The sequence below is a fragment of the Sturnira hondurensis genome, unplaced genomic scaffold (assembly GCF_014824575.4).
Source record: "Sturnira hondurensis isolate 20B ecotype Veracruz unplaced genomic scaffold, ASM1482457v3 Scaffold0022215, whole genome shotgun sequence".
Lineage (NCBI taxonomy): Eukaryota > Metazoa > Chordata > Mammalia > Chiroptera > Phyllostomidae > Sturnira > Sturnira hondurensis.
Window position 1 is genome coordinate 7339667 of NW_028094846.1, and position 12818 is coordinate 7352484.

General features: G+C 48.7%; 1 protein-coding gene across 1 annotated transcript in view; it reads left to right on the top strand.

Moving 5' to 3' along the window:
* PAPPA2 (pappalysin 2) overlaps positions 1 to 12818 on the top strand; it is a 180619-nt gene that overhangs the window by 92053 nt on the left and 75748 nt on the right. Inside the window, exons 10-12 of the mRNA XM_037035167.1 lie at positions 2066 to 2259; positions 4037 to 4189; positions 12518 to 12653. Coding sequence (XP_036891062.1) covers positions 2066 to 2259; positions 4037 to 4189; positions 12518 to 12653 — 483 coding nt within the window. The remainder of the gene's footprint in view (positions 1 to 2065; positions 2260 to 4036; positions 4190 to 12517; positions 12654 to 12818) is intronic.

The window sequence follows — 12818 nt, forward strand, 5'->3', positions numbered from 1 at the left end:
GAAGGGATTATCGTCGAATGTGTTTTAAAAGCGTCTCTTCTTTGTAGATGGATTTGAAAAAGACAGAGGCAAAACGTTTAAGTACATTGTAAAAAAACAGAGAATCAAAAAGAAATAGTCGCTGGTTCGTAAACAGCAAAACAAAGCAAATATATATGTTATAAATAATATATGCATTATAAAGGATATACATATATTCAGATATACATACATGCCTGTATACATCTAAAATACGTGCATATTTATGTACATAAATACATGTGTACACACATCTCTATGGAGAGAGGGAGAAGGATCGCCACGGGGAAGTTAATTCAAACGCACACGTACTGGCTCTGGGGCGTGGGGGGTGGGCCGTGCGGTTGACGGTGTGCAGGCCCTGTATAGGCTTAGAACCCAGTCCTGGAAGCCGTGGCTTATTCCTGGCAAGTAAAGCTTGATTTATCACAGACGGGTCTTAGACTTGAATACATTATTAAAAAAACTGCTCTGGCTGGTGTAGCTCAGTGGATTGGGTGTGGGCCTGCGAACCACACGATCGCGGTTCGATTCCCAGTCAGGGCACATGCCTGGGTTGCAGGTCAGTTCCCAGTAGGGGACTCACGAGAGGCAACCATGCATTGATATTTCTCTCTCTCTCTCTCCTTTCCCCTCTAAAAATAAATAAATAAAATCTTAAAAAAAAAAACAACTTTGTTTCATTTGTTGATTTGAGAGAGAGAGGGGAAGAAAGGGGAGAGACAAAAAAGAGATCGATTTGTTGTTTTACGTGTCTGTGCCCTCACGGCTTGATTCCTATATGAGCCCTGAGTGGGGATCGAATCTGCAACCGTGGTGTATCTGCATAGTGCTCTAACCAATGAGCTGCCCGACCAGGGTGACTTGAATAAATTATTAAGGAAAAGGATTACTGTGCACATGTTGACAAGTAGTGGAAATTCCTGGAACAGTCCTGTGGCATTGCTGTGAAGAATTAAAAATACGAAGATGGGTATAGTAATGGTACATTTTAGTAATGATGTGATTGAATGTGTACCTGTGTTTTATTTAGAATCATGGTTTTATTTTCATGTTTCTTTGAAGTAGAAATGGGAAACAAGAAATGTGCTGCTAACATTGATTGTTCCGCACTGTGGTAGAAAATGCAGAACTTAATAAACGGCTTTGTAACTGCACCAGAGCTTTCCGCATTTGAAGCTGGTTTACACAGCCGTAGTAACTACTGTTCACTTAGTCGGGTTACCCTACGGACCAGTGTGGAACGTGTCCAGAGATAACGAGCTGGGTTGACTTCCCCTGATATTTTTTCTTCAGGGTTCATTTCTCACCCGTCTGCCCTCGAAGGCAGTCCTGTCTGAGCTTGCGGCACTGGGGGGGTCATAGGGAGCCCCCAGAACCTGTATTTTATAAGATCAGCTCAAATCCAAGCTCTGTGGCTTAGACACCATGGGAGTTTGACTAGTCACTGGAAATCACCGAGACCCGGGCTTCCTAATGATGAACCAAACAAAAACCACATGCCTCACGAGCTGCTGTAAGACTGCCAGAAGTAACACCTCGTAACCCTTGTAAGTCGGGGGCCCGTAGTGCCCAGTTTCAGGTCGGATGTACAGCGAGTGGGAGAAACTCACCGTACAATTCAGTGGCAAAAAGTAGTTGAAAACCGATCCCTGAAATGCTTTAGTATTCAAAAACCATGAAGGGGATTCACATTATACCATTTATTTAAATTCTCCTTCTTTTGTCCACTTTCTCATGTCCCCAGCTTCCCCTAAAAATCTTGCTCAAACTATTCATTTAATCTTTCCTACAGCCACACGGCCGCCTTAGGCTCCCCATTTCTTCTCCCCCTACCCCTCTTTATACCTTTGTTATGTAGGTGGGGTCTACCACTCTCCCACTGAAAAGGAGTTCTGCTTTTTGGGTGTGTGTGTGTGTGTGTGTGTTCTGCATGTTCGAGGTGGCCATTTAGACTGTCGGTTATGGGATTCTCTGGTGAGCTGGAACGAAGTGTGATTACTTTTACATGACACATTTTCAAACGTCGTACGGCATGTTTTGGCAGGGGAGCCGAGCCTGTGCTACGCATTCGAGGGAGATGGGATATGTGAGCCTTTTGAGGAGGAAACCAGCCTCGTGGACTGCGGCCTCTACACTCCCCACGGGTACCTGGACCAGTGGGCTACCCAGGCTTACTCCGCTCATGAAGACAAGACCAAATGTCCTGTTTCCTTGGTAACGGGAGAACCTCATTCCATGGTGAGTTAAGCCAGAAGAGTCTAGTCCTGGCTTTGGCATCACCTTTAGTCCTTACTGAACCTGGAATAAGATAATGGAAAGTGACAAGCTTCCGGACTAGCTGTTAAATCTTGTCCCCCGCCCTCACCTGTGTACCTTTGGCTGTGCTGTGGTTGGCTTCAAAGTATGCATGTTGTCTCCAAATTAGCATAACAGAAGTTACACTTTGTGTGTAAGAGAATGTATTTTAATAGAAGAAAAGGAAGCGGTAAACAGAACGTCTGGCTTACACCACCGGTCCGCCGGCATTACTGTTGGCATTACTGAGTGATGTTGGATGAGGCACTTGACTGCTCTGGGCCCTGATTTTCTCGTACACAAGATGGGTATAGTAATCCTTCTTTATTCAACTCAATGGGTTACCAAAAAGATCAAATAAAATTTAAAAAAATGTATATCGTAGATCAGAGTATAATTTGATTTAAAGAATTCTTGCTATTGAAATTCTAAAGTTAGCCGTAAAGATAAATTCTTAGGTATCCAATTTTTCTAAAATACCTATCTAAATAAATAGGAGGTCCTCTGGGGACCCTCCCGACTGGCTTCTCTGAGTTCGAGTTGAGGACTGAATAGTGGGTGAGAGCTCAGCTGTTGGGTACCATTCCAGGTGTGTCCGTTGCCAAGTAAACTCTTCCATTCCTCAGAAGCCTAGACAGTACAGTCCTTCCAGGAGAAGGGAGGTTCAGCTCTCGAGGTGTCTCGGGCCAGGGTGAAATCACCGGAATTTATACTGGAGGAGACACCCCGGGAGACTGAGGGACCAGCCGAGGCTGGTGCTCCCGTTCCGGAAACTCATCTTGGACCAGAGTGTCTTCTGGGGCCCAGGTCTCTGCATCCTCGTCCTGCAGCTTCCTTCCTCCTTCTGGGGAGGCGGCTGGTGTTCTTCAAGGCATGCCCTGCCATGGGCCTTTCCAGTGGGAAGACGGGCGATGGGTGTGTGCTCGCTGCAGCTTTCTTTGTGAGGAAAAATGGCCGTTTTGTGGAAGTTCAGCACTGTAGACTTCCACCGACATCTTACTGGTCAGATCCAGGTCGCCTGGTCACCCTTGGTGGTAAGGGACCCCGAGGAGATGAGCCCTTATCCCAAGGTGCACTGTCCCTTTGAACAAAATTGAAGTTCGTTCACCAAAGGGAGGTGAACTGGGCATGGGAAGGCAGCTAGCAGCGTCTGCCACGCCCCCTCGGCCCAGTTCTGGCACCCTTCTCGGGAGTTCTGGTGCCCCGGGGCGGCAGCCAGGAAAGTTGCCAGATTCCGAGCCAGTGACAGCTTTCAGTCTGGCCCGCCCGTCTTCCCTGAGCGGAGCGGAAGAAGTTTCCTGGAGTGTCTCGTCTCTGGCCTCTTTTCCCACCTGAGTGCTCAGCAGTTGCCTGACTCAGTAGCCTCTCTCCAGGGGCCAGCAGGCCCAGCAAGGCGAGAGCTTGACCATCGTCCCAGATGGACTTTCATAGCTAATTCCAGAAGCAGTTGCCTGAAATGCGCCAGGAGCTGTTCTTTGGGCACGATCCCCTGGGCCACGGTGGGCTGAGAGTAGCCATGTGGGTTTTCTGCCCAGGCAGGTTCCGTCTGGGGGCTGACCGAGAGCTCTGAGACAGTCCTCTACACTGAGAGCGGGTTCCCCTCAAATATGCGGTCATGGGGCACTCGGGGCAAGAGGGAACCTTTGGCTCTGTGCTGGCGAGTGTCCTTGTCTTAGCCCTCACCCTGCACGTTTAATCTTTCGCTGAAATTGCATTTCAGGTTTGCACTTCGTACTACCCAGGTTTACCAGAGCGCCACCCTCCTGCCGGCTGGTTTCCCTGTATGCTCCAAGGAAACCGATCTCCGTCTCGGAATGAAGGCGGTGAGCGGCCAGAAGGCAGCCTGGAGAGCGAGGACGGGGCCTGGCTCAAAGTAAGTGGCCCGCACACGTCCCTGTGAAGGCTGCAGGTGGATTGTGCTTTGGTCTGTGCACACACACAGGTACATGTGTGCAAACACGTGTGTGCGTATCTGTGCTTACACATGGTTCATCGGACTGGCGTGTCAGGAAGCTTCTTTAGTCATTTCAGAGTGTTTACATTTTGAACCTATTTTTGCTCTTTTTAAATTTGTGCTTTTTTGTAAGTGATCGGTTTATCAAAGTGTAACATGCACACAGGAAAGGGCCAAGGTCAGAAATGCATAGACCCAGGAGTTCCTACAAAGTGCTCACAAAGTTCTCTCACCACCACACAGGTCAAGAAATAGAACATTAGCCTCCTCTTCTTGGTTATTGTGCCACAACAAATTAGTGGGGAATTTAGGAACTGGGAGGAAACATGCACTCAGAGGAACAGTGTTTTCAACCCTGTATTTATCACTCACCAGCCAAGTGACCTTAAAGTAATCACATAGCCTTCTTGGCCTTCTTGGGCACTGGTTTCTTTAGCTTTAGAATGAGATGCTTGGACTAGACCGTTCCTTCCAGGTGTGCTTTTTATTTTAAACTTGATAGTACCTTTTTAAAAATGAGATAAACAAATAGTATTTTAGTTATTTTTTTATTGTTCAAGTACAGTTGTCCCCATTTTCCTACCACCACTTTCCCCCATCCCCCCTCAATCCTTCCCTCCTTTGGCTTTGTTCGTGGGTTCTTTGTAGTTGTTCCTTTATGACCCTTTCCCTTCTTCCTCCCCCCGTCAACCGCCCCCTCTGGTTACTATCAGTTTGTTCTTTATTTTAGTGTCTCCGATTATATTTTGCTTGTTTGTTTGCTTTGTTCATTAGGTTCTCCTTATAGGTGATCATACGGTATTCGTCTTTCACCGCCTGGCTTATTTCACTTAAGCATAATGCTCTCTAGTTCCATCCATGCTGTCACAAAGGGTAGGAGCACCTTTTTTTCTTTCTGCTGTGTAGTATTCCAGTGTGTAAATGGACCAAAGTTTTCTGATCCACTCATTTATTGATGGGCACCTAGGTTGCTTCCAGCACTTGGCTACTGGAAATTGTGCTGCCGTGAACATTGGGGAGTATAGGTTCTTCTGAATCAGTATTTCAGAATTCTTAGGGTATAGTCCCAGTAGTGGAATTGCTGGGTCAAAAGCACTTACATTTTTAGTTTTTTGAGGCAATTCCATGCTGTTTTCCACAGCGGCTGCACCAGTTTGCATTCCCACCAGCAGTGCACTAGGGCCCCCTTTTCTCCCAAACCTGGCCAGCACTTGTTGTTTGTTGATTTGTTCATGATGGCCATTCTGACCAGTGTGAAATGGTGTCGGACTGTGGTTTTAATTTGCATCTCTCTGATGGGTGAGGATAAACAAATATTATTTTTTAAAAGATTTTAAGGGAAGGAAAGAGAGAGAGAGAGAAATATCAGTGTATGGTTGCCTCTCATGCGTCCCCTGCCGGGAACCAGGAACTGGCCTGCAACCCAGGCATGTGCCCTGACTGGGAATCGAACCGCGATCATGTGGTTCGGAGGCCCGTGCTCAATCCACTGAGCTACACCAGCCAGGGCAAACAAATATTATTAATAAGAGGAGTAGTCTTAGGCTATGAGGTGCTAAGGACATTGATAATTATATCCACTAATGCCTTTAGAGCCTTGCCACTCACAGTCTGATGGGCGTCCAGGAGTGTCACCTGAGAGCTGGGTGGAAGTGCACTTCAGCTACCTAGAGGATTCTCTGTGTAAGAGGGCAGCGTTTCTGGTAGATGTTGGAATGATTTCTGTACACATGGTTGCAATTTCTAAAAAGTACTTGCCTATTGGAAAAAAACCTTCTGTTAAGGAAATTAACCCACGAGGGTCTCTGCCTTCTCCAGGGACCCTGAGAAAGCAAAGATGACTATGTGTGTACGATTTTCATGTCCATGCACCACCTGGCTCACGGGAAGAGGAGGAGCCTCTCCCAGGGCTAAGCAGTTTGTCCCCAGAGGGTAAAGCTCTACTTCCTGATTCCTATCTGATTACCACTCATCTGACTTTGTATTGATTTTACCTGGAAGCTGTTGCAGGCCTAGACATGACATCTGAGCCGACTCTGAGTCTCATGAATAATTGCGATAGCATTTTTTCCCCACCAGGCTCTGCAGTGAACGCCTTCATCCCCTCACGTTTGCATCCTTGCTCCCGAGAGCCCTTTGTCCATCTTATGTGCCGTAATCCCTTTTCTCATTCTCCTACTTTGTCATAAGTGATTCAGACTCCAAGATAAAGACTTGCATGCAAAAGTTCCTCCAGAGCTTTCCCCAGGATGGACAGCTGTGGGGGAATGAAAGAAGCAGGAGTGGGCAGAGGGGGGAGTAGCCCCCTCTGTCTGCATCCCATTCCACCGGGAGCTGGGATGGCCCTTCTGAGTTGTCCCACCTGTGTACTACTCTTGTCAAACGGCCACTGGACATGGGTTTCTCCCACCGGAGGAGGTCTGAGTGGCTTACCTCGCCTCCCATTCGCTAAAGACTTGGTCTGTCTCTTTCTGACCCCCTGCCAAGTCCCGAAAGCTCTTCTAACACAGGATCTCCACACACCTAGCCCTGCCGTCTAAGATAACAGGTGAGGAAATGTGCTTAGAAGGAGTTGGGCCAGTGAGTTGATTCTGATCTGAACCCATCCACTGACTTGCCCAAGTCCGCATCTTCAAATGCCTCCCCTTGGACAGAGCGGGCCATCGTGGTGGGTCCCTCTTCATCTCACACAATGACCTCACTCTTCTGAAAACAGAACCACGGGAGCTCATGGTGTTTATAGCCTTACTGGTGCTGTGAAGGAACAACACAGGACGTCACCTTGGTTTTGACCGATGATAAGAGAGACAGGGGCTTGGGTACAGGAAGGAAGGTAAACCAAGTTCAACACTCCCTCCCAGTCTGACTCAGTTCCTCTGGTGTGGGGACCGCCAAGACAGCTCAGTGGCAAGAGACCAGCTGCCTCACACCTTTCCTCCTTCTGTGAGGTTTGGACTTCCGGTAAAATCCCCCGAAACTTTGAGAAGTGGTCTCTCCCTTGTCAAATTTCCAAAATCTTAACACACGGCAATGTTATTAGGGAGATCCATGTGAAATTTCCAGTAGTTGATCATTTTTTTGCCTACAAAAAAGGCAAATGCTTCCACCAATAGTGCAAGAATTCTCAATCTAGTTTCTCCTAGCCACTCCCGCCCATTGGATTGCTGATGGCTTTTAAAGGTTTCTCTTAGCTCCATGCAATTGTGTGAGGCTTTTATGCCTAAGCTTCATTTCGGGGCTGGGGGTGGAGCACAGATGTCAACACACTTTCTAAGGCATCTGTGAAGTGAGAACCACTGGGTAGTCAAAAGCATACAGAGCAAAGTTGGAAAACCTAAATTCCCACGTCTCTAGCATTTAGCTAGAGCAGGGATGTCAAACTCATTTTCACTGGGGACCACATCAGTCTCGCGGTTGCCTTCAAAGGCCCAAATGTCACTTTAGGACTGTGTACATGTAACTACTTCTTAACCAGGGGCAAGGAGCTCTGTGCTATCTCCAGGTAGAAACAAGGTGCTGGGCTGGATAAAACAAGGTGGAGGGCCAGGTTCGGCCTGTGGGCCTTATGTTTGCCACTTGTGAGCTAGAGGACATCACTTCAGCGGTCAGAATCCTGCTTTTTCCACTTCCATTCTGTAACCTTTGTGTCCTGGGGATACGGCAGAGCAAAAACCTCTAACGGGAGTGGAAACCCAGTGAGCTTGATGGAGGCCCTGGCACAGCCTGGGGTCACGCTCAGCAGACCATCAGGGGCGACACAGCCAGATGGAGTGTCCGCCCACCCTCTCCTGCTCAGGGGCCTGCCCTCTCTCTCTGGGATCAGGACGTGCCATAGATGAGTGAGGATGGGAGGGAACAGAACAAATAACAACCCAGTAACCAACCAAAAGCCTCTTAAAACCTCAGAGAGGATTATTCCCAAGTTTGAGGTACAGTGACGGGGTCTGCTCTCCAGGGGCCACCGCAGGGGGTGACCTGGGAGTTGGGATGCCTGGCTCAGGGCACGGTCAGTGAGGCTGTGCCCAGCAGGCCCACTGTAGAAGGGCTTCTCAAGCCCAAACCGCTCTGCACTAGGGCAGCATTCCTTCCGCCTCCCCCTCTCTAGTGGCCGGAAGTTAGGTCTGGTAGGTCACATGCAGGCTTCGGATGAAAAAGCCACTGAGTGTGTGGGATTGATTTTCTACTTTTGTCCGTCACTGTCTGTCTGGCTTTCTATAGAGCTGTGTTTTCTCTGTTCCAAAGTGTTTTGTGATGGATTCACTGAGCCAATTCACTGGCAGTCCTAAGAATCACTCATGTTCCTGAAAGATCTCCCCCTCACTCGGACGCCCAGCCGTAGCCTCTCTCCTTCCTTAGAGCCAGGCTCACGTTCGGTGTATATCACCCATGTGCAAAGTGTACGCAGTCTCCTTGTTAAAACAAACACCACAGCCTTGGAGATGGAGCCACTGTCCTCCAGACCTCTCGGCATCTTGGCTTGTTCTTTAGGGGGCAGATCTGAGCAATCACCCCGGAGGTGCATCTGGGGTGCTCGGTCCTGAAGGGGTTGGGTCTGGCTGTTCCCATAGTGCACGTGCTCTGGTGATTCGAGGGGTGTCACACTTGTAATGGCAAAGGGAGCACAGAGGTAGAATGGGTAAGCGCTTCCTGTGGCCCAGTGTTGTGCTTCAGTCACGACCTGTCTTTCATATCTAGGAACATAAAGTTCGTTATTTATTTTATGTGAAATAAAAATAGCGAGGGCTACTGTATGTATTAGGGTAGCTGTGACTTGGCTGTGGAAAGGGCAACTTTTAAAAATAGTATCTTTGCTCAGATAAGGAATACATAGCTAGTATTCTAATTTATACTCTAAATTCTAGAAGTTTATCTATATGTACAATAAAAGTAGGTCCTTAGTAATTGTAGTTACTGGAACTGGATTAACTGAAAAACCTAATAAAAGGGTTGTAGATGTGTATATAATGGATACATATATACATACATGTTTTTGTAGATTCCACTTATAAAGTAGGATACCTTCCAAACCAAGAGCCTCAAGTACTGCCAGTTTCTATGGAAGTAAAACCTAGATACCAACTCATATTTCTGCAAGTACCCATTTAAAATAGTATAAATAGTGCAGAAGAGCCCTGGCCGGTGTAGCTCAGTGGATTGAGCTCGGGCCTGTGAACCACAGGATCGCGGTTCGATTCCCAGTCAGGGCACATGCCTGGGTTGCAGGCCAGTTCCCTGCAGGCCAACTCCCAGCAGGGGACACATGAAAGGCAACCATACATTGATGTTTCTCTCCCTCTCCTTCCCCTCTAAAGATAAATAAATAAATAAAATCTTTAAAAAAAATAAAAGTATGTATTTAAAAAAAATAGTGGAGAAGAAATATTTTAGTCTATACAGCTTAGAAAAATCCCAGTTCTTTAGATCCCAAAATACACGTATGTATGTTTCATTAAAAATTTTTACTTTTTCCCTTGTCTTCCTGAAGCATGACCAGAATAAAAGGTATTTTGGGGGAAGTAAGAACTATCGAACATCGAGTCCAGGCTCCACAATAGACACTGTCCTGCGTGTTTTCAGATGATTTCGTCTAATCCTGCAGTAGCTCCAGGAGTTGGCTGTGTGTCTGTTTCTCAGATGTCGGGGGGGATGAATCCCAGGCTCAGAGAGGGGACGGGATGGGGTGCTCAGACTTAGCCCGTGGGTCAGGAGGGAGCCAGGAGTGAAACCTGGACTCTGCCTGGCCAACCGCCCCCCAGATCGGTGCACTTCCTCACCCTCTCCCACCCTGTCTGGTCGCTCATGTGCCCGGTGCAGATTCAGACTGACCCCTGACTCAGAGGCTCCAACAGCCGAGTCAGAGAGTTGGCGCTTCCCTTGCTTTAAGTGGCTGTCCTGGGGCCTGTTTGGTGTTTGGACAAGAATGGAATTTGGTTACCTCTCCTGAGGAGGAGGTCGCTCTGAGGAGAAATGCCCAAGAGTGGGCACCCCGTCCCTGTCTCAGATCTTTGTCTCTTCGCTCTGTGTACCCCAGCCCTCCTCTGCCTGCATCTCACCTGTGGCTTCTCCACTTGAGCCAGGGCCTGGGAACCCTGGTGCAGACGCGCCCCTGAGAGCAAGGAGACGCATTTCTGGGAGGTGTAAAATGCGTTGGAGGTTTTGGACACGAGCCCTCAGGACAGAGGCTAATCAATGTCACGTGGGCGGGGTCCATGGCAGCATGGACAGAGGGTGGGACGACTGAGCCCTCCTGTTCCCCTTTGAAGTGCCCCCCGAACTCTTCAAGTCTGAGGACTATTGGGGTGAAGCCACCAGGTACTTGTTTAGAGTCTGTCTGTTCCCGGCTCAAGAAATGACCCAGAACTTTCTTCTAGCTCTCGGGTCTCTTTTGTGGTGTGTGGGATGAGGAGGCTATGGGAGTCCCCAGGGCACTTTGATGGCCGTTGCTGCCGCAGTAAGGGTGCGTTTCATGTCCAGCCTTCCGGCCAGCCAGGGACAAAGGACCTCGCATTGCAAGCCATAACCTATGGGTTTGGATATTTCTTAAATTATAAAGGAATATTTATGACTTCAAAGAGGGGAAATGAAAAAGGGGAGGAAGACACAGTAAAAAGAGAGTGTGGCTGGTCTTCCCCTCAAAGGAGGAGGAGAAGAAGGGCGGCTTGTGCTACATGGACCACCGCAGACCATAACCCCCCCCTACTTAAGCCAGCAGTGCAAATGAGCACTGTAAACACACCGCCGAGACTCAGGAAAATGCCGTCTGCGGGCAAGGAAGAATTCCCATTAAAATGGCAAACATGTTTTACCCTCCTGCCCCCCGTGTCAGAGGAGGTAGCTGCCGTTTGATGTGGCACCTTGCTTTTGCCCCGAGGACACTTTTCTTGGGGCTTCCTCGCCGTCAGGACCCGAGGAAAAACTGGAGAAATGTACGCAGGTTTGAATACTGTGACTCCCAGGGAACCCCGGGGAAGGTCGGGATTTCTTAACGGAAATTAAGAGAAATATTGCAGTACGATATACAGAGGATGTGTTATAGACTTGTACCCCTGAAATCTTCATAATCTTATTACAATTGTCACCCTGATAAATTCAGTTAAAAGGGGGGGGGAAGAGAGTCAAACACATACACAGTTCCCTAGTATGTGCCCCCCTTTTTTCTCTGTATATGGTGGTTGCCAGGGTTAAGGGGCCAATTCTATGGCGACGGAAGGTGATATGACTTGGAGTGGTGGACAGCAGTGCCACACCCAGAAATGTGGCAGAAATGTACCCCCGAAATCCATGGCACTATGAACCCGTGTCACCCCAACATTTTTAATTAGAAAAGGGTATTTAATGGCCACTTTATAGACTAAAGACATTCTGTGGTCAGTAAAGAAATATCTTGAGTATGTATGTAGTCCAAAGGGTAAATACATAGAGTCCTATACAGAGATAAAAAAATCTGCCACGTAAATCTGAAGATAAAAGAATTATGTTGAGCTGTAGACAAACAAAGCTAGAGTGAGCGCTTCAAGGTCTTCAGTGCAGAAAACACGATGTCTGAGTCGTCCCCCGTCTCTCTGCACGATGTTTTCTCTTACAGTGAAGGCTTCGCAGCGGCAAGGCGGCCTAACCCTCCAGGAACACTCCTTCCCCATGACCGAACTGTCTGTGCCTTGGCGTTGGCTTGGTTTCTGGCTGTGAACAGGGTGTGTGTAGGGGGCACCACGAGACCCACATGAGGATACACAGCTTGGCAGCTCCCAGTCTCAGAAACGGCAGAGTCCGCATGAACCTCTCCCCCACGTCACAGCTCACGCGCTGCCCAGGAGGTTCTGATGAGAGTGTTCGTGGAAGTGGGATGGGGAGGGGGAGGAGAACAGTTCGCTGCGCTGCGCCCGTTCAGAACAGAACGCTAGTGCGGTGACCGGCTGGTCCACCTCTCTCACTTTGGAGATCAGAAGGTGCTGGTTGGCAGTGTGGTGTGTTGTCCCCAGCAGTGGACCCTTTCGGTGGTCTTTCGAGAGACATTTAAAGAAAGACTGGTTGAAATAAAAAAGGAACACTTGAGCTGAAAAGTCTCGGGAAGAGCAGGGAAGCCCCAGTAGCCGAAAGTTGTCTTCCTTCCACCTGACTCTCTTGAGTTTTGGGGGTGACCCTGGACGTCTTCCTGCGCTGACTCCGTCGGGAGAGGAAGCTCTTATTTAAGGTGTCTCGACAGCCCAGCGGACAGGATGGCTCACACACACATGTGCCTGTGCCTAGGTGTGTTTCGAGAGACCCGGAGTGGCAACGGCGATTTTTATCTTCTTGGCTTCCGATGGCCCAGTGCCTGGCAAACGTCCGCAGCCTGCAGTGACCCTTCACCTGACCGACATCGGTGGAAACAACCACTCTCTCGGTGAGCCCAGCGTCTGTCCCCGCAGGGCCCCTGGGGAGCTGTCGCATAGTGAAGAGGGCACGCCACGTGCGGCTGTGGCGCTGCGCCCGCGTTCCTCATCCCTGCCCGTCTCCCGGCACATAGGAGCCAATTGCTAAGATTCTTCAGCCCACGAAAACATATTTT